Below are 22,853 nucleotides of genomic sequence, written 5' to 3'. Positions count from 1 at the left end.
TCTATCTTGTCTGTTCTAGTTCTTTGAAAGAGCTATCCAAAGACCAGTAATAGGAGGGAGAAAGAAAAGGGCAGAGGACAGAAAAAACTCTCACTTGCTTGAACAACAGGAATAGGGTGTTACACCTCTGCTCTTGGTAGCCTAGCTACTTACTTTAATAGGCTGAAAATCCCAGTTTAAATGTCCCAATAGTTTTTCACCACAATAATAAATATGTAAGCTCAAAATTAAGACAACTTTTCACAGTAATAGCATTTACCCAGTTAATGATTTCTGACACATTTCAAGTTGTTCCAAAAGGTGCGGTAATAGCTGGACCATAGCTTCATCTCCTGTGCAGCACTGAACCACATTAGGGATCTCATGGGCACGGCTCATTATCTTCATCCAGGACTTGTCTATGTTGGAAAACCTCTTTGCTTCCTGTTGTGACACAATAGTAGGATTATCTTGCAATTTTATACAGGTTGACATTTTAAGATCGAAAAACATAACATATGATCTTGTTCCTTTCATTCATTCATGGGATGTGGGCATCCCCTGGTTAGGCCCGTATTTATTGCCCATCCCTAACTGCCCTTGGTCAGAGGGCAGTTAAGAGACAATCACATTGCTGAGGGTCTGGAGTCACATGTAGGCCAGACTAGGTCTTTTAATTCCATTTTTTTTATTGAATTCAAATTTAACCATCTGCCATGGTGTGATTTGAACCCAGGTCCCCAGACCATTACACTGGGTCTCTGGAATACTAGTCCAGTGACAATACTAGTATGCCACTGCCTCCTCCATCACTGTCAGTTTTGCAATTCTTTCAAACTCCTGCCTTATATATTTTTACTTCTTATTTTTCTTTTTGTTATGAGTTATTGGTTCCAGCACTGCCTTTTGGGTGAATGAGCAGAAAATTTACTACAAATCCCAAATAATATAGGAAATATCACATGGTTAAGTAGCTTATATAAACCCAGGGACATGGTTACTCATGTTTATGATGTAAGGATTTAATGTTCTAAAATTTCATTGCTGTATAACTAAATGGAACAAGCCTCCTAAATATACAAGGGGCAGGATTTTTAGGTCAGTGTGCAGGCAAGATCAGCAGGCCCAGGAGCAGACAGGGAACCGACAGCCCCCTGCAATCAGCCCTCAATTGCGATTTCATACTGGCTGGCCAATTAATGGCCAGCCAGCATGAAACGGGTGCTGAAATGCTCAGCGCTGCCAGGGTGGGGGCAGGAGCAGGGCGGGCACTGACGTGAGCACTGAATGAAAGCTCCCTGAAAGCAGAGAGCTGCCTTGGGGAGTTAAAAACTTACAAACAATGAAATAAAGATTTTAAAGTCCAGAAAAAAATGTCCATGCTTCAGAATCAGTCACCTGACATATGCATGATGAAAATTCTGCTCATACTTTTAAATTTTTTAATTTAATAACGGAAATCTCTTCCCGCCCTTGAATGAGGTTTCATCAAAAATGCAAAGTCCACCTGGCAGATTCGCCCATCTGCAAACTGTAAGGTTGGATGGACCACGAAAAATCAGGGACGATTGGAACCTTAACAACTTTAATTGTTTTCTTAATTGTCAGCGGGCGCACTTTCAACATTCATACATGCCTGCTGACCAAAAGATCGCGCAAGCACGGGATGACGTCGGGACGCTCGCCCGATGTCATCACACGCGATTTCATGTCCGATCGGGTCGGGCGCACTCCCGCACGCTGACCTTAAAATTCTGCCCAGGGAGTTAAATGTGATAGTCCCTGAAAGGGAACACAGAAGGAACTGTTACACTCAATTAACCCAGGCCTGTTGACTGTGATGCAGACAGCACACCAGCTTTGGGTTACCTGTTCATTTCAATAACTTCAGCGTTCAGCCAACGTTAATATCTCTTCAAAGGGAGATGCATTTTCGCTGAAGCAGGTGCTGGCAGTCTTGCAAGAAGTGATTCTAACCTGGGAAATATTGAAGAATGGCGCAACATGGGAGAGCATAGGTTCCAAAGTACATGGGCACTGCAGTGGAGGTCTTGGTGGGGGAGTTGGTAGAGAGGAGAGGCATCATCTACCTGAAGGGGGCTAGGAAGCTCAGACATACGCTCAGAGAGCCATGATGGTCAATGCCAGGAATCAAGCCTCAAGAACCTGGATATAGTGCCACAAGCAATTCAATGATCTCATGTGAATGATCAAGGTCAGTGACAACCATCTCCTACCAATCACACCATTAGCCTTATATGCTGCTCAATCGCCATACCCCTATCATTCACCTGCCAACAATCTCTACCAATCAGTCTTTATTCTTGATATTCATATGCTTTACTGCAACCACACACTTTTTAAAAACTCGTTCACGGGATGGGGGCGTCGATAGCTTGGCCAGAGTTTATTGTCCACCCCTAATCGCCCTTGAGAATAGAGTAGTTTACCAGGCCATTTCAGAGGGCACTTAAGATTCAACCATATTGCTGTGGGTCTGGAGTCACATGTCGGCCAGACCAAGTAAGGACAGCAGATTTCCTTCCCTAAAGGACATTAGTGAACCAGGTGGGTTTTTACATCAATTGACAATGGTTTCATGGCTTTTAATTCCATATTTTTTATTGAATCTAAATTCCACCATCTGATGGAACCCAGGTCCCCAGAGTGTTACCCTGGGTCTCTGAATTACCAGTCTGGTGACAATACCATGACGCCACCGCCTTCCCAAAAGCCTCACACCCTCATCTCACAGCATACACACACTGTCAACTATTCAAGCATATTAACCATATCACCAAAACAGATTGCACAACATGCACTGGCACCCTTCCTTGTTTCTTACAGGACAAGCTTACACACAACAGGATGCAAAAGAACTGGTGGAGCCAGGCACATCCCCCTATATGCTCTTAATTTCATGGAGAAGACAGTGACGGCCATTACTGTGATTCCCATTGCTGAGGTTGTGACAAGCAGTGGGTCTGAAACCAAAGATGATGTCCTCCTTCTCACATTCCACCTCCCATTCATCCCGCATTCGCTTTTGGTTTTGATTTTGCAGATGGTGTAAGCATGCAGCTTCCTCCCCCTCATCCCTCACAAGGCCCGCAACCAGCACTCACCAAACAACAACTTTTCTCCTTTCAAATACGAGCAATTAGGCCAGACAGTGGAGGAACAGCTACAAGACAGCAATGCTAAAAATACACCATCCTTTGATTACACACTCAGCTGCCAGCTCAAATATTAACACGGGGCATAATTTAGAGAGTACCCGAGAAGGTGCAATTTGCATGAGGTGACACACTGGGCATAAGTGGACAGCAGCTAGGGAGGGCATGGGCAAGGATAGCACAGGTGCCAGCTCACCAGAGGCTAAGGTTGCTTACGGGTTCTGCTGCAGAAGACTCAGATGAGCACTTTGATGGAACAGCCTGCAGAAGAACGCTGATAGCCATGCACAGCTAAATGCTTAGCACATTGGGAAGCCTGCCAGAAGCCTGAAGCTAGTATTAAGGAACTTGGAGGAATCCAGAACCAATTTGGCTCAGAGTTTTTCAGATGGGCTTGGTGGCTAATTTTGTTCGCACAGTTTTAGACCCACCAATGATGCAGAGTCTGAGGTCTGGCACCAAAGTTTCCTTTGCAGCACAAGCAGCAGCCACCCTACATCTGCCATGCAAGCTCATACTTCTGCCATCATGACTGTTGATTATAGTGTGCAAAGGGGCTTGCAGAGTGCCACAAGAAATTCAATGATCTCACGTGAATGATCAAGGTCAATAATGGCCATCTCCTACCAACTACACCATTAGTTTTAGCAATCTGTCCTTCAATAAATTACTAGAATTGCTGAGGAGCAGCCCCTGGGGAGTGACAATAGCTCCATGGACCAAAAATCTTCTGTCTTTTCTCAGGAACACAGCTTTCATGCTCCCAAAACTGCCAGTGCCCTTACTGTTGCCTGACAGCCAGCCAGCCCATACTGCTGTCGCCCATGCTGTAGTGTGCAGCCAGACCTTCCAGGTTCCGAGCTGCTCAAGGTCCTCCTCCAAGGCTAACTGCAATCTCTCCCACTGAAAGTCAACAGCCATACTGCAGCTATTGGGTTAGCACTGCATGGGAGCACTGGGGCAGGCAAAGAGACATGGAAGCCAGGCACTAAAGAATTGCACAAGGGTGATAAGTGGACTTTTCTACACATTATAGCTAAATGTGTCATGGCTTGGAATGTTTATTTTGTAGTGACTTTTATTTTTGCATTGTGACCCAGCAAATGGCCAGTGACAGAGGGAAGGTAAGATCTGGGCAGTTGGTAAATGGGGAATTGGGGTCAGATGAGTAGTTGACAGGTCAGAAAGAGGCCATCTAGGTTGCCTTCTCCATTCTTCATTTCTCCTAATGCACTTGCTTCCACTCTCGCCCCACTATGTTCCTGCACTTTAGCAGCTCACTGTATAACTGGTGCTAAAGGTTTTGCCTATGGTCTGTGCCTCAAAATGTCGAGGTTGTGAAGCATGCAGTAGAGATGGGGGAGATGGGAGGTTCCATTACTAAACCTAGAGTTGAAAGCTGGTTTCAGTGATAGTGACCACGAAACTAACATTGATTGTTGTTAAAAAAAATATCTGGTTCACTAATGTCCTTTAGGGAAGGAAATCTTCCACCTTTGCCTGGTTAGGCCAACATGTGACTCCAGATCCACAACAATGTGGTTGACGCTTAACTACTCCCTCAGATAGCCTTGCAAGTCACTCAGTTCAAGGGCAATTAGGGATGGGTAATAAATGGTCTTTTCAGTGACACCTAAATCCTGTAGAATAATTTAAAAAAGACCACCACAGAACTTGATACCCATTCTATTGAGCACTACAAGGCTCTTCCAGGCAGCAGAAGCAATGTTTCAGCACACCATTGGTCTGCACTACCACATTTTTTTGTGACAACATGGCTTTCATTGTGTGCGGGGTTGTGTAACGGAGTCATCAGCGAATTACCCAACACACCCCAGCAGCCACCTATTGGTTTTCTGTGGTGACTCAAATATAGCTGGCATAGCGGAGTGTCACAATATGATGGCATCATGACTTCCTGCAGAACATCAGGAATTAGCAAGCATGATTTGCTGCCTACGGTTTCACATTATCTGACATTGAGGAAGTGGAATCCCTTTTGGTCTGAAAGGGCAGAATAGACACGTAGCAATGTGTATGCAGTCTATGGCACCCTGCACCACGTAAATTCCTGCAATCCCAGTGGAACCACATGCTTACTCCATTTGCTTCTTTCTGCAAGAAAGAATGAAATATATTTGTAGTTCATTGAGTAGAGAGACTCAGTGACTTATGCACCAGTAGATGGCAAACTGCAAGATAGTGCAAATAGCTCCAGCTCCAGCCTGGAAAGAGCTAAAATCATAAATGTTTATTGTCATGGTCACCTTCACAGCCATTACCAATGCAGTCTTTGCCCTGCTCTAAAGTTTCAGTTGTGGCTACAGCACATGGCAGATTTCAGTGAAGACATCCTTACTGAAGTGCAAACATCTTCACAATTGTTTCTTACATTCAGGTAGGAAAATTGCACATCCTGGGTGGATATGGCTCATGCTGAGAGTTCTTCACCCCATCCTCCTCCTCCTCCCTCTTCCAGCAGCTTGTCCTGCCCTGTGTTGCTTCTGCCCCTTCTCAAAGTCATGCAGTATACCAAGTAAATGCCCATGGCTGCACCCATATCTGGGAACAACTGGTTTGTGCAAAATCCTTGAAGTCAGCAAAAGCTCCCTCAGCACATGTCCCTGTTGACTTCTGCAATTTCAAGCAACCATCAAAAACACCAAACACTTGCAGAATTGAAGCAACAGCAATCAATCACCAACTAACCTGTGAGTAGTTGATGATCTCATTTAATAGCATTAACGGTGGGGTGGGGGTTGCTTCTGAATGCATGTTCAGCTGTACGAGGTTAAGAGAGATCATTAGCTGTAGCACTGAGTTCCAACGTGGAACTACAAGCATCGTATTAGTGTTACACGCTGATTGATGTCATGATCTGCTTGCTCTGATTATTTCAGGCAGCTATTCACTGTGTGCAGGCTTATATTGTCACCAATATGGCACCCATCGCAGTTTATTCTATTCATGACTTTGCAGACACTACTTTGGAGCTCTAAAGGCACTCATCGTGCCCAAAATCTGCCACAAATGACCCCAATTTCTCATTCACTTTGTTTTATGAATAACAATTGGTCTCCTGGACTGGTTTCAAAAGCCTGAGGAGATCAGAGAGGAATTTTCCAGAATCCTTTTCCCTCATTGACTTTGGGTTTTTTTTCCTCTGGTGCCATGCCTCTCCCAGGAGATTACATGGTTGAGTTGATAGAGAAGAAAGAAGTGTCTATTCATGAGGTGGTATAGACTTGAGGTGCCAGTGGGTGTTTCCCTGTCCATCAATTTGATATGTTGGTATATTGAAATTACTGCCCAGTTTCAGCGAAAATCTGAGTATGGCTTTTCTAATGTCTAATATGTGGTTAAAACTATTTTCTGGTCCTGGTTTAGATTTACCATTTGCAATTAATATCGAAATTATAAACAGACTGTTATTATTCACTCTTTTCAGTATGAATTAGATCCTTATCAGGGTGATAGTCTTATACTGTTATATAGATTAAGCATAATTACATGTTAGTTTCTCCAGAGAATGAAGCTCTTCTTTAAAGAAGCCAGCATGAGTGAGGTATCACTGTTTTAGATCACTTACATCAATCAACATCTTTTAGTTAAGAAAGCAAGCATGCATCTTTTCACATTTTGCTGTTAATGTCACTGTAATTGATATCGAGGAGATATCAGATCTTCCCTCCAATTCATTGTCCCTTGAAATTCTGCACCATCTGGTTGCCATTTTCTTGCTTGAAGCAACTCTGTGTTGGCAGTGAGAGAAGCAGGGACATGAATTTGTGCATGCCCACACTAGGTGGAACTAAGCATTAACATGCTAGCACTGACCACCACCATGAGCCCACTTCCTCAGTTGCTTCTGAGAGGCCATTTGATGTCAGAAGAATCAAACGTCATGTATTTGCCCATCAATCCAAGACTTTGATGCTTTGTCTGATCATGCATTTCCATGTCGAAATTTTATTTTAAAGAAATTATAACTGACCTTTGGAAGCTGCTTGGCAATGTCTCCACCCACAAACACTGCTTCCAGGTATATCCATAGGTTTTGTACAGTCAGCCAGCTCTCAATGATATCTGTGGTGGAGGACAGGTTGTGTACCCATTTTTGAATATGTACTTTAAATGGAACATTGTACCTGAGAGAGTAAAATAGACATGTCAACTTTGACAATGTGGAGTACTATTTGTTGTTTACATATCCTAATTGCAATCCTGTTAAGTATAATGGAAGATGTCACCAGGATATTCTCCCCTTAGACAATAAGTGGTGGATTTGTGGATATCAAAAACTACTGTTTTGTACTTTTTTTTACTGTTTTTGGATGTTGAGTTGAATTTTACATTGGAATTGCTAATGTAATTTCAATGCACTCTAATGTGAATGAAGTTGTCGATAAGCTTGAGATTTACATATCACTTCGAGCAATGTAAGTTTTGTATCTATTTGCTGAAATAAATATACAGAGAACTAATATGAGACAAATGCTGATGGCACTCAGGAAACTTGATCTAGATTTTAGAACTGCTGAATTCATCAGTGTGAAAGAACTCATTAAACAAGCACCACTTAAAAACTAAAGAGTAATGATGCTCATGATATAACAATCTTTATGCTCACATAACACCCTACCATAACGAAACTTCACATTGCATTTCTGACAATGAATTACAGTCTACTCCCCTTAATTCAATATTGCTTTAATCAAATTATCTGATCATTCAAAATTGTTAAGGCACAGAATCTAAATTCAGATTATAGAGATGATATTGTTTTGCAGTGATCTTTTGAACAGGATACTGATGATGCTCACTTTTTAATAGAATAACTTGTCAAAGGTCAGTTCATACAGATCTGAGCTTCATACTCACTGGCTGGAGAATTTAGAACTAGGTCACAGCCTCAGAATATGAGGTCCCCATTTAAGACTGAGATGAGGAGAAATTTCTTCAGTCAAAGGATTGTGGATCTTTGGAATTCTCTATCTCAGAAGGCTGTGATTCTGTCATTGAATATATTCAAGATTGAGATTGATAGATATTTGGATATTTAGGGAATTGAGGGATAAGGAGATAATGCGGGATGGAGGGATTGAGGTAGAATGTGAACCATGATCATATTAAATGGTGGGGCAGGCTCAAAAGGCCAAATGGTCTATTTCTGATCATATTTCTCATGTTTCTTATGCTAATAAGTTACTCTAACAATGTTAGAACTTTTCAGGCAGTATCTTGACACTTTAAGATCCTGTGCAATTTTTTTACAGTCTCTATTTACAGGTTACTTGCTGTTGATCCATTCCATTTCATCCTAAAATTTAATTAAAATCTTTCCAATCTCAGGTTGAAATTGAGACTTATTGTGCCATCCCTCTATTCCAAATCAGCCTATCTCAAAATTGTGGAGCCATTCAACTTTCTCGGTCTTCCTTACCTTGGATAATCTATGGGTTTTTAAGATAGAAGCTTTGAATCACCTGAACACTAAATCTGGATTTATCGCATTTGCACTTATACTCTTTTCAAACTTTGACAGTTTCCTGTACTCTGAACCCTTACCCATAGCCTAGGTTCCTTCATTTGTTTTTGAATTATTGTGGTGAAATTAAATATTTAAAACAGCTTTCAGATCAAATCATCCAACTAGTTTTTGTGTCAACTAGCTATCTGATATCCACAAATCCACCACCTATTGTCTAAGGGGAGAATATCCTGTTGACATCTTCCATTACACTTAATGGGATTGTCCTTAAATTGCAATTAGGATATATACATCCACTTCCAACATGTATGACTCCCTGAATAGATAATATAAATATGGTAGGTATTGTAAATAACAATAATTAAAATGTTCTGAAATTTGATTGAAATTAAATGGGACACCAGTTTAGATCAACTGGAAGGTTAAACAGTCTAGGATCAGTGAATAACATGCCAAATATAAAATCCTCTCTTCTATCCATTTTCTTTGGTAAGGGCTGCATGAGTTGGTTTCCTTTGACAACTGACAAATGATGTACATACTGAGATCTTACCTATTGTTCAGCAGAGAACCAAGAACCATTAAGCTATCTTCAGCAAAAGTGATGATCTCAGAAGTATTGTCACCACGGAGAAGGAGCTCACCACGTGTTTTGAAATTGGCAAACATGAAGTATCGATTATCCCATTCCACTAAGACTTGCTTCAGCTTCTGTTCAATATCTTTTTCTTTTACAGCACTGATGCAAATATCCTAATGCCCAAATATGGTAATCAGAAATTTGTTTTCAAATCTTTCTCACGCATCTCAGATTAGTAATGAAGCTGGTTGGTTATAAGTGAATGCGCCAAGGGCTCAATTTTTTTGCTTGACATAAAAAGTTTTTTAGATCAGATGATGTGTTGTTCAAAGGAAGTAAATAATCATGATAAATAATAACCAACTTAAAAAAATAAAGAATTGATGGGAATCAGAAATTGGAAAAGAAAGCTCAATGTATTAGGTACAGGCTGTGTGACATTGTGGGGTTTAAGGTTAGTTGAAGTAAGTGTTTCAATTATATCTGTAGCTCTGTACTTTCATCAGGTTTCTGTAAAATGCAGGAGCTCACATCTCATCTCATATCACAAAAATTTTGTCAGTCTGCCTACTGAAACATCAGAGGAATGTGAGCGAGGGCACGTAGGGGTACAGTCTCTGCTCACAGTGGTGTTGGCTTTTGCAGCAGAGTTCACTTGAAGTCAACATAACCAGTGCAAATTACATTAAGCACAAGCCAAGCTCCTTGATCTTTTGCACCATTTTGAAAAAGATTGTGTTGGAAGCCAGCCCCACTCACAAAACCAGCCACTTCCCCAGGATGAAATCCCCTTTGGGAGTTTCCATGAATTGCACTCACTTGCAGGCCTTCAAGGAGACTCTAAAAATTAAGTTGGTTCTTTTGGATGCATGGAAACTAATAGGGATGTTTAAAAAGCTTTTGAATGTATTTTTTTAAATTGACTATTTTTTATCCATTCACAGGATGTGAATGTGTAATAGACTGACCACTGTACAATAAAGTTTGTTTTTAAAAAAGTGAAATCTATTGAATTTGAATTTCTTTTTAAATGTTAACAGCCCCTAACTGGATCATAACAATAGTTAATACCATAAAAACTTATATCTCTACAAATCAAGACTCACCTCAATCTCCTCTTTGTATTTTAACAGTGGGGCATCCATAATATTGGACAATTTAAATGTTTCACTGTCAACATCAAAATCATGATCTGTGACTTGAGCAATGCGCTGCCAATGACGGGGCATCATGGCCTTGTTGGACATCATCTCTAACAGGGGACAGCTTTCGCTGAAGTCATCAACAGTCTGCTTTAAATCAAGGTAGGCTGGCCACTCCTTTAAACCTCGAGGCAATTTACGGCATCTGCAATGCAGTTATTCGGATACTGATTACGCTGCAACCTGCTCAAACACAAACTGTGCTTCTGACAGGGTGCAGTTAGAAACTAGGCTTTCAAATTATTCATTATTAAATTGATGGTATGAAAGAAAAACAATGGATTTCTTTTCAGTTATCATTTTTCTGAAAACAGACTGTCACTGTATTTTAAATTGTAGATAATATTTTTGAATTAGAGGATGGGCTGGTTGTTACATACCCTGCCCAATTTTCCTTTCCAAATCAATCAAATGGAAAAGCACATAGGTTGAATACCAGTGGCCAAACTACTGCTGCCCCTCGTCCATCCCAACCAAGTTGAAAGTTCAGCTCAATGGCCAAAAAATTGAAACATACAAACATAAAATGGGCTCCCAGGGGTCCAACAGGCAGGTGTTGTGTTGTCCACCATATTGGTTAGGGCTCTTCCATCATTGCCCAGGGCAGGTACCTAAAACTGGCACAAAATCTTTTTCACCTGTAAATCAGGGGTCTGACACCTATCTCCAACCCCCTTTCACACAATTTGATTGCAAATGACCTCAAAAGACAAGGATTTTTAGACAGCACCTCTCAAACTCACAACCTCTTACATCTAGAAGGACAAGGGCAGTGTGCACAATGGGAACACCACCACCTCCAAGTCACTTGTCATCCTACTTGTTAATATATCATCATCCCTTCAGCAACACTCGGTCAAAATCCTTAAACTCCCTCCCCAACAGTACTGTGGGTGTACCTACATCACATGGACTGCAGCAGTTCAAGAAAGCAGCTCACTACCACTTTCTCAAGGATTACTAAAGATGGACAATAAATGCTGGCCTTACCAGTGATTCTCACATCCCTGTATGAATTTTTTTTAAGCCAAAGGTGTCTTAAATGGACTGCTGGAGACTGCCACCCAAAAGGTAAGTTTTATTTGTTTCAGTGTGGAGGCAAGAAGAGCATTTCTACTCGTTTAGACTCTACATTAAACCCACCAATCACCGTTTGCCACCTCTCAATTCTTCTGTCTGAACCATACAAATCTTTGCAAGACTGTCAAGCTACTTCTGATGCCTGGTGACTGATGCCACAGCTCATTAATAATAAACAATTGAGGCCGGTTGACTAATTTGCATGGTTCTGCTCCTGAACTGATTGGGAGCATGCTGCACCAGGATTTTGACACACTTTCTAAGTCAATGTCTTTATTAAACACACTACCACAGAAGAAAAAAGGATTTCCACCCATCAAGAAAGAAAACTAGCCACGTTAGTCAAGTCATGACCTCTTCTCCAAAAGAGATCCCCATCCCCATGAGAATTCACACCATTATTGCCCTCAAAGTAACCAGGATCAGCAGCAAATGCTGCCTTAATCGTATCCACATCTCAAGAACAAATAACTAAAAAAAAGCTGGTTTATTAGATAAAATACTCGACACAATTGTCTGAAAAGTCATTATAAGTTTCATCAATATCAGCAAACAATGAATTTCAGTGCCGGGCCCCAGCAAGTAATAGAGAGAGGGGCAGCTGCCCTTAATATTACAATATAGTCTATAGTCTGCTCAAAACAAAGAAAATATTTTCATCTAAGTATTGCCGAAAAAAGACACGGGCAAGAAATTTCCCGTCGGCAAGCAGGGGCGGAGCCCACTCGCTGACACGTAAAATGGCACGGAATGAGATCGGGTGGAACTCCCGACGTCAGCCCGCATCATTTGCATTTTCAGGTAGGCGGGGGCAGAGCCGAGTCAGCTGTGTGCCCGCCAACCTGTCAACGGTCTATTTAGGCCATTCAAAAACAAACAAGCTCGTTAGTGGATCTGCCCATCCAATCTTAAGGCTGGCAAGCAAGTCGGGAGCGCTGGTGGCCACCTGCAAAAGCATAAAACCTCATCCACAGGTGGGGTGAGGTTTCACCAATGAATCAAAAAATTAAGAAACACTTTTAATTAACGTTATGTCCATGTCCCAACTCATGTGACATTGTCATGGGACATGGATGGTGAATGAAATTTTCACTGCAGTAACTTTTTTACTTTGGGAGCCGATCTCACTGAGGCAGCACTTAGTCTCGGGGAGATCAGAGCGCTCCTTCGTGGCCCCCCCCACCCCGCACAGGAAGTGCATAGGGCTTCCCTGCAGACATCACGCTGGGCGGGCCTTAATTGGCCCGCCCACTAAAAATGGCGGCACCCACCCCCCATTCAGGGGCGCCGATCGGAGGACCGGCCATCCATGCCTGCCCCCGCACTTCCCCCCCAACAGGGGGAGAATTTTGCCCATGTTGTCAAAGCTAATGAATACAGAAAATGCTGGAAAAACTCAGCAGATCTGACAGCATCTGTGGAGAAACAGTTAACTTTTTGAGTCCACACAACTCTTTTTCAGACTGAAGAAGTAGTGCAATAAAAATTGCCAAAATGATGAAGCAGTGGAGGACATTTCTCAGGCTGTTCCTTTGGTTTTGCAGTTTCATAGCTCAGTTTTGCCTAGCCCCAAATGTATTTGCATAAGCTTCAAGCCCAGCAAACAAGCTGAGTAAGTAAATTCCTCATACAAAGTTTTCTTAAGTAATTGGGACAATTGAAAATAACTGTCCAAATTATTTTACATGTACTTTATCACTAAAAAACAAAATCACAGATTGGTGTAAAATCAGTTGAAAGCTCAGTAGAATACATATAACCAACAAACCTGTTTTGAAAATCCAGAAGCTCATTGTTTATCTTCTCTATGTTCACCTCAGACCAGAGAATGTCGAAGTTGCCATTCACTGTGTTGATGACATTATTGTAAAGGCTAAAAAGTTTCTGTAAAAGGTTCAGCTCTTTCCTTATCTCCAGCAACTGGGGGCACTGTGTAACTGACAGTCCAAAGAGTTCCTCACCACCAGTGTAGGTGATGAATTTGCGATAGAGGTTGTCAAAACGATTCTGCAATGATTTGACAGTATACCTTCCAATGAAACATTCAATTTGTTATGCTTAGATCACCACAATAAACCTCCCACAATTAGATTGTGTTCAGAAATCTAGCCTTGCAAATAATTTCTATTTCCCTCAGAACAGAAATCTGCAACATTTTACCAAACACAACAGAGCACACATCAATATTTACAGGCCTTACAATGTAAAGTTGTTAGTCCCTACATTTAGAAATGTGATCAAAAGTCTTTTCCAGGGAAAATAGATAACTTTTAAGATGAAAACTTATTTCATATTTTAAGTTTATATTTCAGTTAACTTCGGCTGATTCCATTTAAAAAATATATAATTCTTTTCCCTTTTTTGACATTAAAGGATTAATCAGAATGATCTCTAGTAGGATGTGTTCTGTACGGTTTTACAATATATATGCAAGAGTAACAGTGGCACTCCAACCTTTTTATAAACAGCATATCATTTCAATTCATTTCATTTAAGCCCTTTAATAAACATCCAATTATCAGAATAAACTGACATGGTTAGAATCCACTTCATAATCTACTTAATTGACTCTGCTTCTCTTTCACATAGGTCAGGAGCAATGATAGAAGTAGATACACAGAAGAGGACACTCATGAGTTTTTCCAAATTGACAGTCATCACTTTAAACAAATATTGGGCATTCAAAACATGTATAAGCAAACATTTCAATATTGTACCAATTAAGTGACTCATTACCCATTAAAAAGTGTGATAGGATTCATTATTAGAGTGGGTTATATGCTTTTTAGTCCCACAAATGAAACTGTTGATTTAAACTACACCTTCTAAAAATTTTGTTTATGTTACAAATAACAAGCTTACTTATACAACTTTTCAACAAAAAGATAAAATGTGTTTCCCCCAAGCAGTTAGTTAAGCACAAGCAAGTTCTGTGGTTTCTGTACCTGATAAATAACCAATTGGTCATTTGCTTCTTGTGGAGACAGTCCAGGCTGCATGGGGCCTTCCTTTTGAAATGAATACAAGAAGGGATTCAGTTTTACAATAGCAATCAAACAGAAAATGAACAAAACAGAAACAATCCTGGCAGACATTAAAATTTGAAAAACAAGCAGACCTACTGTGGAAACAGAAAGCCCCAAATTTCATCAACAATTCCAGTGAACTTTCATTTTAATTCCAAAGGGAAATTACCCAATGTAAAATGCCAGGGATCTGAATATACCACCAAGATAAAGGCAAAATACTGTGGATGCTGAAAATCTGAACCAAAAACCAAAAAATGCTGGAAAAGCTCAGCAGGTCTGATAGCATCTGTGGAGAGAAAGACAGAGTTAACGTTTTGAGTCCATGTGACTCTTCTTCAGAGCTCTGAAGAAGAGTCATATGAATTCAAAACGTTAAGTCTGGCTTTCTCTCCACAGATGCTGTCAGACCTGCTGAGTTTTTCGAGCATTTTTTGGTTTTTGTATCGGAATATACCACATCTCCACTTTTTTCTGGGATTTTCTCCTCTGTTGGATTTTCTGCATGAGATGTTCATATGCTGGGCGAAATCTTGCATTAGCATAAAGCTATCAGCAGCAGGACTGGAGGTGCGTGACACTTCCACTCGTAGGTGGGACAGCTGGCCACGTGCGATCATATGACGGCCAGCCAACTACCTATTCATAGTTGAGGAGTGAGATAAATCTAGCGGTGGAGATGGCAGGAAGTCGACTCCAGGCTGAAGGTGCCGGAGGGGCATTCATTTTCTACAAGCCAGAAGCATCAGTCTGGCTGTCTTTTTAGAGGCATTAACACTTTTTCAGCCCTGCAGAAAACTTACTGCTGCTACCATCATCAATCATGTCTCAGAGTAGACAATGAGTGGCCCCATGGTTTACTGATATCTCCCTGCATGTTCTCCTCCAAATTGTCCAGGAACAGTGGGAGGTCCTGTTTTCCAGGGTTGGCAGCAGGAGGCCCTCCCACCTGACCAAGTCAGCCTGAGCTGAGGTTACAGAGGAGGCTAGCAGCTTTGAGTCCACAAGCGAAACTGGGTCCGGTGCAGGAAAAGGATGAACGATCTCCTGCATTCCGCAAGGTTAAGTGGTGTTGTGTAGTCATTACAAAGTGACATTCATAATCGCTTCAAGCAATGTAAATGTGTGAGTGGAGAGGGATGCCAGACAGGAGTTTGGGTTGCAAATCTCAGCATCAGATGGAATATGTGGATTGAATAAGTGGGAGCCTCCGTGAAAGTTGTACCAGGTGCAGGACAGTGCATGTATGGAACACCTATTAGGGAGGACATAAGAGCTGTCATAGGCATGCAAGCGATTATGCACCCAATGGGATGACACTCGATCCTTCTGTCTGCCTGGAGAGGAAAAGAGCTCATAACTGCAGGGAGGCCTCTAAGATGGATTGAGATATCATAGACCTCATGAACATTAGCTTCTTCCCCTTCTTCTTCTGAGGAGGAGGCATCTGGCTCCTCCATCTCCCCGTCAGCAAATTCCTCACCTCTCTGCTGTGCGAGGTTGTGTAGGATACGGCAGGCCACAATGATGCTGGAGACTGTTTCTGGCACATACTGCAGGACTCCATCCGAACAGTTCAAGTACCGAGCGGAAACTCATCTTCAGCAGCCCAATTGTCTGCTCAATTATTGCCCTTGTTGAGGCATGGACAGCATTATACCTTTCCTCTGCTAGACTTTGTGGGTTCCGCACAGGTGTCATGGGCCAGGTCTCATAAGAACATAAGAACTAGGAACAGCAGTAGGCAATTCAGCCCCTCGAGCCTGAACTGCCATTCAATACGGTCATGGCTGATCTAATTTCGGCCTCAACTCTTATTTCCCGCCCTCTCCCCATAACCTTTCAACCCATTACTAATTAAAAATCTATTTCCTCCTTAAATTTATTCAGTGTCCAGGTATCCATTGCACTCTGAGGTAGTGAATTCCACAGACTCACGACCCTTTGAGAAAAGTAATTCCTCCTCATCTCTGATTTAAATCTCCCACCCCTTAGCCTAAAACTATGGCCTCTCATTCTAGAATGTCCCAGAAGGGGAAATGTCTGCTCCACATCTACTTTGTCTATCCCCTTTAGCATCTTATATACCTCAATTAGATCTCCTCTCATCATTCTAAACTCTAGCGAGTATAGGCCTAAACTGCTCAATCTCTCCTCATAAAACAAGCCCTGCATCTCTGGAATCAATCTAGTTAACCTACTCTGAACTGTCTCTAGTGCAACTACATCCTTCCTCAAGTAAGGGGACCAAAACTGGCACTGAGGGGCAATCTTGGAGGTGATTGAGCCTCAGACTGGCACAGATCTCCTGTGCAAAGCCTGTGTCACCCAGGAGTGAATCTTGCAGTTGCTGAGGGGGAGCAAATAGTTATGGCACCTGAGAGTGTATGAGGATGAAAGAGTCATGAGAGCTTCCTGGGAAGTGAGCACAAACCTGAAGGATTTGTTTGCGGTGGTCACAGACCAGCTGCACATTGGAAGAGTGAAATCCTTTTTGTTTATGAATGCTGCTGACTGTTCCCAGGGAGCTCTCAGTGCCACATGTGTGCAATCAATTAGCCCTTGTACTTGTGAAAATCCAGCAATGGCAGTGAATCCCACAGCTCTGGCTACCTGGTCTGTGGTGAAGTACACAAATTCATTGGTGCTTGTGAAGAGGGCATTGGTAACTTCCCTGATGCATCTGTGAGTGGCTGACTATGAGATGCCACTCATGTCCCCAAAGAGACCTGGAAAGACCCGCAGGTGTAGAAATTCAATGCCACAGTGATTCCCTCCCAATCCTCTAGGATGTATGGTCTTCCTAAAGGAACTGACAGAGGTGAGTGACAAGTCCCATGACAGCTTCAGGCACCTCTGAGATTACCCCTCTGACATTTGCAGATAGTTATATCACCTACGGTATGTTTGTTTATGCACCATGAATGCTCAATGTTGCACTAGCCCCTGATTGCCTGCATCTCAAACTGCCTGACCCTCTTCTGGTGCCCCTTGTTCGTGTTCTGGCCATTGCTGTGCCTGTCACTCTGCAGCTGCACCAGAGCTAGCTGAAGTACTAGCCGCACTTGACCCATCTTGTTTGCCTGAGGTGAAATGCAAACAAAAGGCAGGCAAAGATATGTTCAGCATAGTCTTTGAGGCACTCCCTCCTGCCCTCAGCACTTTTGACCAATGGGAAGCCCTACTTAGCATTGGCTACACCCTGGCTTCCACCACCCTTCCATGGTAAACTCCATCCTCCAGCTTCATTGCATAGAACTCTTCTTGTTGACGCAGCCATGTCCACGAACACCCGAACAGTGACCCTGGAACTGAAAGCCATCAATTACTATTGACCTTCCTTCCATCACTCTTGACCCTCAATTCATCTCCCTTGCCTTGCCTTTGGTGACCTTCGACCCATCCTTCATCACCCTTGACCAGTTATCATTGACCCTCGAGTTTCCCCCCAACACAGTGGAACTGCCTCCCCATTACCCTCAACCTGCCATCCATCATCCTCGACACTTCCTCTATCATTCTTGATCTTCCTTCTGTTACCCTCGACACTCAAGACTTCACCAATGACCTTCCCTGTGTAACACTTGATCTCCCCACAATCATGCTTGACCTACCATCTTTCAACATTGGCTTTCCCTGCACAGTCTAGCTTCCTCTCTCTCTCCCCCATGAGGCTTCATAGGGCTGCCACCTCCCTCCATCCCTCGGTCCTCCATGCCCCATTTACCTTTGACTGCCACCTCCCTCCCTCCTGCCCTCGGTCAGCCACGACCCGTTCCCCTTTGACTGCCACTTCCCTCCCTCCCGCCCTCAGTCAACCATGCCCTGTTCCTCTTTGGCTGCCACCTTCCTCCTTCCCTCGATCAGCCATGCCCCATTCCCTTTTGACTACCACCGTCTGATTTCAATGATCAATGCCTCACCTCCAGTAGTTGAATAAAGCTCCCATTGAAGAAAAGCAGCTCCTACTCACTCCAAACCCACCAGGAAGACTACCTCGCCTGCTGCATGCCACATTTAAGCAGTCATGAATCTGAAGGCTTTCTCATTCACTGATTTATTTAATTAATACCAAAGTTTCATCCCATCATCGGGAAGCTGACTTTTGGCCTCCCGCACAATGAAGTGCCTTGGCCCACCTCACTTCTTGCTTCCTGCTCCCGAGAGCTTCACAGGATTCCACACAGGCCGGAATTTTACTGCCCCATCACAACAGGAACGGGACCGTAAAATGCAGAGAGCCATTCTAAACTCCATTCACTTTGGTGGGACTGTAAAATCCTGCTAGTGTAAAATTACACCCACAGAATTGTTACAGCACTGAAGGGGGCCATTTGGCCTATCATGTTTGCCTGAGGTGAAATGCAAACAAAAGGCAGGCAAAGATATGTTCAGCATAGTCTTTGAGGCACTCCCTCCTGTCCTCAGCACTTTTGACCAATGGGAAGCCCTACTTAGCATTGGCCACACCCTGGACTCCACCACCCTTCCATGGTAAACTCCATCCTCCAGCTTCATTGCATAGAACTCTTCTTGTTGATGCAGCCTCTGAATGAGCAACTCACCTTGTGCCATTCCCTTTAAAATGCTTCAGTTGGGAATTAGAGTGTTATCTGAAAAGGAAGAATGTGCGGGGTTACGGGGAGAGGTAGGGGGGGTATGGCACTAGGTGACTATATAAAGTGACTACATCCACTCTTTTAATAGAAACATTGAGTGAGAGGGCATCTTAAAATTTCTGGGCTAATGTTCTCAAAAAGTGCAATGCATTTCAGCTTTGTGGTTATATTGAATTAATAACTGAAAGCATCAAACAACATTAGATGCAGATGAATAAAACTGTCAATACTGAATGACAAGGCTATTTGATTATGGGGTAACGTCACACTCGAATCCCTTCCTCTCCTGACCCATGTCTGTACAACTGCAATTTTCAACAGGAATTATCACGGTATTCACACACCTTTTAGCCCTGGAATAGAGAAGCCAATTATGGAATTCCTACTGCCAAATCACCAAAGATCAGCCAACCTAGCACAAACTAAAACTGAGACCTGAGACCTTCCTGGTTTGTACCACAAGGTATACATATCCAATGAGCTACAGCAGGCAGGGTTGGGGGGGTTTGGCGGAGAAGGAGTTTAAATCTTTTGTGCACTTCAGTTTTGTATTCTTTACATTGTAGATTTTTCCTTGAATTCTCTTTTAATAATCCAATAGCTGTCCTGTGCATCGAGATTTCCCATTTTGTGTACTGATTTTAACACTTCAATAATGACACAGAATGATATGCTGGATCTAGTGCCATTTCTCAATTCCAATTATATTCTGCAATATACTGTCCTCCCAGTGGGCAAACTTGAAAATTGTTTGTGAAATTTTACATCCATTTTCTTCCATAATAAGGACAGTTATTTCAGTGAGCCTTCCCACGAGTATTCTTTTAATCGATTCACTTCACGTCGACATCAGTATGTTATTTAATACACACTGAATTCAAGCTGCATGGCTACAATGAATGGGACCACAGGGACTGACAGGCACTGCAGTGAGCAAAATCTCATCTAGTAGAATCCTTGATAGAAAATGAAGTCAGTCTTCATTATATCTTTACCTTACAGAAATGAAACTAGGGACAAGCATAGTTCTAAATGATTTCTAGTTACTTTGCTTTTTAGAGTAAAACTATCTGAGTTTTGTGCAAATACAGAGCCTCTTACTCTAAAAATAAATTATCAGCGCATTTTAATTACTTAATTTTTACTTATGCATAAGCCAGGAAAACTGGTTAGGTCATCTGGTGACTAATAATTTCACTTTAAGGATTTATAAACCAGAACAGGTCAAACAATTCTCCGAAATGTAACCTGTGTTTAATGTAGTGTTAATATTACCTTCTCGTAGTCCCAACAAAATGTATTAGAATCTTCTATGAACATTTTAACATTGATGATCAATTCAGCACGGAATGAAGGTTGCAAAGAAATGAGATGATTCTGTACTTCTAATCCACGTAAAATGAGCTTTTCCCATGTGTAACGCAATGTATCCACTCTGTCAGAGTCTTCTTTAGCTACTTGGATCTCATATTTATTCAACATGGCATAAAATTCCTGCATTATTTTAAAATATAAGCCAAGAAAGGAAACAAATCTGCTTTTAATATGTGCATCTTTTTGTCTATTTACTTTGATTTCTTTATTTTCTTCCAGTGTGACCATACAAGTGCTCTCATTGACGTGTAGAGCTCTTTCAAAGTTGTCCCTACAGGTTACTGCAGGATACCAATACTAAACTTGCTAAAGCAAACACAATTTACTGTTAATTCAAATTCAAATTTTAAAAATGGTTTGTCCAACCATTTGAATTAAGCAACCTCAAGAGGTTGTAATCACAACTTTGAAGATTTTGGGATGTTTGAATAATACTGTTATTCCCCAGCCTACTGAGGTTTCAATACACGGAATTACATATTATATATAATTTTATAGCACAGAAGCAGGCCATTAAGCCCAACAGCTCCGTGCCAGTGTTTATGCTCCACATGAGCCTCCTTCCATTTTATTTCCTGTCAACACATCCTTCTATTCTTTTCTCCTTCACATACTTATTTAGCTTTCCACATTTAAGATACAGCATAAACCAATATATAAGTGCCAAATATAATATAAACCATGGCACTGTTTTCCACAGAATTAAATGATATTATATCAGAGTACAAAAAGATATGTTAATTTTACCATCCTTAAAGGAGGTAAGTTACTGCTAGGGAGCAGAACCCTTCTCTAAAGTTTTGTCACCAGTATCAGCATGAAGCAACCTAAGTTAAAGTATCAATATGGGTGAAATGTAAACTAAACTGTCCACAGGGTGTTAGCCCCAGTTTTAGAGCAATCTCTACTTTGAGAATTATGGGTGGATTAATGCTGTGGATACTGCAATCACTGGGAACTACTTTAAACTTTTCAGTCTTTCACATAACACACTCCCAGAATAATTCATTTTCATACCATTGAACAGAGATTTTCACCCAATAAGTTAGGCTAGTTCATTTACCCCAGACCTGAAAAAAATCAGGTGGCATTGAGAAGTTTACTATTTTATATGTATTATTACCTAAAACTATTGCAAAGGACTAACCATTGTGATAAGCTCCTTGAACAAAGGATGAAAATACTCCTACCTCAATAGGCCCAATCTGTAAATCAATGTCAATCTGTTTCCCCCAGATTTCTTTCAAAGAACCCATGATTATTCTTATATCATCCATATCACTGACTGGACGATTTAGTTTCTTAGAAGTCTCTTCCACAAAAGTCAAAATATTATCCAGGTTTGTTCTATACTTTTCATTGCAGTGGTGAGAATACCCAGTTATCCAACCTCTGATTTCTTCATTCAAGGCTATCTTCAAATAGTCTGTTTTTAAAAAAAAATTATGGAAACCATTAAAGTAATAGAATTAGATTATTATGGAATCTCTGAACACTCAGGGCAGAAAGTCCGCACCTGACATGTCTATGGCCACAAGCAGAGGATACTTTTGATACTTTGAAAGACATAAGGAAGGTTTGAACAACACAGAAAAAAAATGAGATCATGTCACTTTAAAACCTATTAATGCCACCATAATCTTTTTGTCAATTTGCCATGGTGTTGAACATGCAGAGTTAGAACTTAGTCTGACCTAGTCTTCAGGTTAATCAGTGTGAGGTGAAAAGGGAATAATTGTACTGGGTCACACAGACATAATTCAATCTTTACTTTAAAGTCATACATTCTATCTTTATTTTTACATTTCTTCTATAAACTCCTGGGAGCAAAATTGCATAGTCCGAGAACAGGTGCCAAACACGATGCTGAGTGCCTCAGCAGGGGCCCCAAATTCATGCAAGGTTAGCCCACTAAAAGCTAGCCTGAAATACTTAAAATGCATCTGCATCACTTAAAGGGGAGGCCCCTTCTGGCTGCAGTAGATGCTGGAAATGTCTGGAGAAGAGTGTCCATGGAGGAAGAACACTGAATAATTATGCAACACAGCAGAGGATATGCTTCAAGGCTCAATGCAGGAGGTCAACAAGAGGAAAGAGGTCCTCCATCCACAGGGGTCCAGAGGGCCTATCGGACAGACGCTCTGAAGGCATTGGGAGCAGACAGCTGCCACGGTCAATGCCAGCAGTGTAGCCCCAGAGACCTGGATGGAGTGCCAAGAGAAGTTCAATGACCTCACAAATGGTTCATGTAAGTAAATGCATCTTCAAATGTCACATCCTTACACTGAACCACAAGCTTCACATGCTGAACAATTCAATACCCCCT

General features: G+C 41.7%; 1 protein-coding gene across 1 annotated transcript in view; it reads right to left on the bottom strand.

Annotated features, from left to right (window-relative positions):
* LOC121280052 (dynein heavy chain 5, axonemal-like) overlaps positions 1-22,853 on the bottom strand; it is a 336,766-nt gene that overhangs the window by 175,977 nt on the left and 137,936 nt on the right. The window contains exons 26-33 of the mRNA XM_041191681.1: positions 21,718-21,953; positions 20,429-20,647; positions 14,454-14,516; positions 13,277-13,515; positions 10,333-10,573; positions 9,200-9,399; positions 7,150-7,303; positions 260-423 (exon numbers count right to left, since the gene is read on the bottom strand). Of these exons, the coding sequence (XP_041047615.1) occupies positions 260-423; positions 7,150-7,303; positions 9,200-9,399; positions 10,333-10,573; positions 13,277-13,515; positions 14,454-14,516; positions 20,429-20,647; positions 21,718-21,953 (1,516 nt within the window). The remainder of the gene's footprint in view (positions 1-259; positions 424-7,149; positions 7,304-9,199; positions 9,400-10,332; positions 10,574-13,276; positions 13,516-14,453; positions 14,517-20,428; positions 20,648-21,717; positions 21,954-22,853) is intronic.

This window comes from Carcharodon carcharias, chromosome 7, assembly GCF_017639515.1.
Source record: "Carcharodon carcharias isolate sCarCar2 chromosome 7, sCarCar2.pri, whole genome shotgun sequence".
Lineage (NCBI taxonomy): Eukaryota > Metazoa > Chordata > Chondrichthyes > Lamniformes > Lamnidae > Carcharodon > Carcharodon carcharias.
The sequence above is the reverse complement of the archived record's forward strand: the minus strand, read 5'-3'. Positions and strand labels throughout refer to the sequence as shown.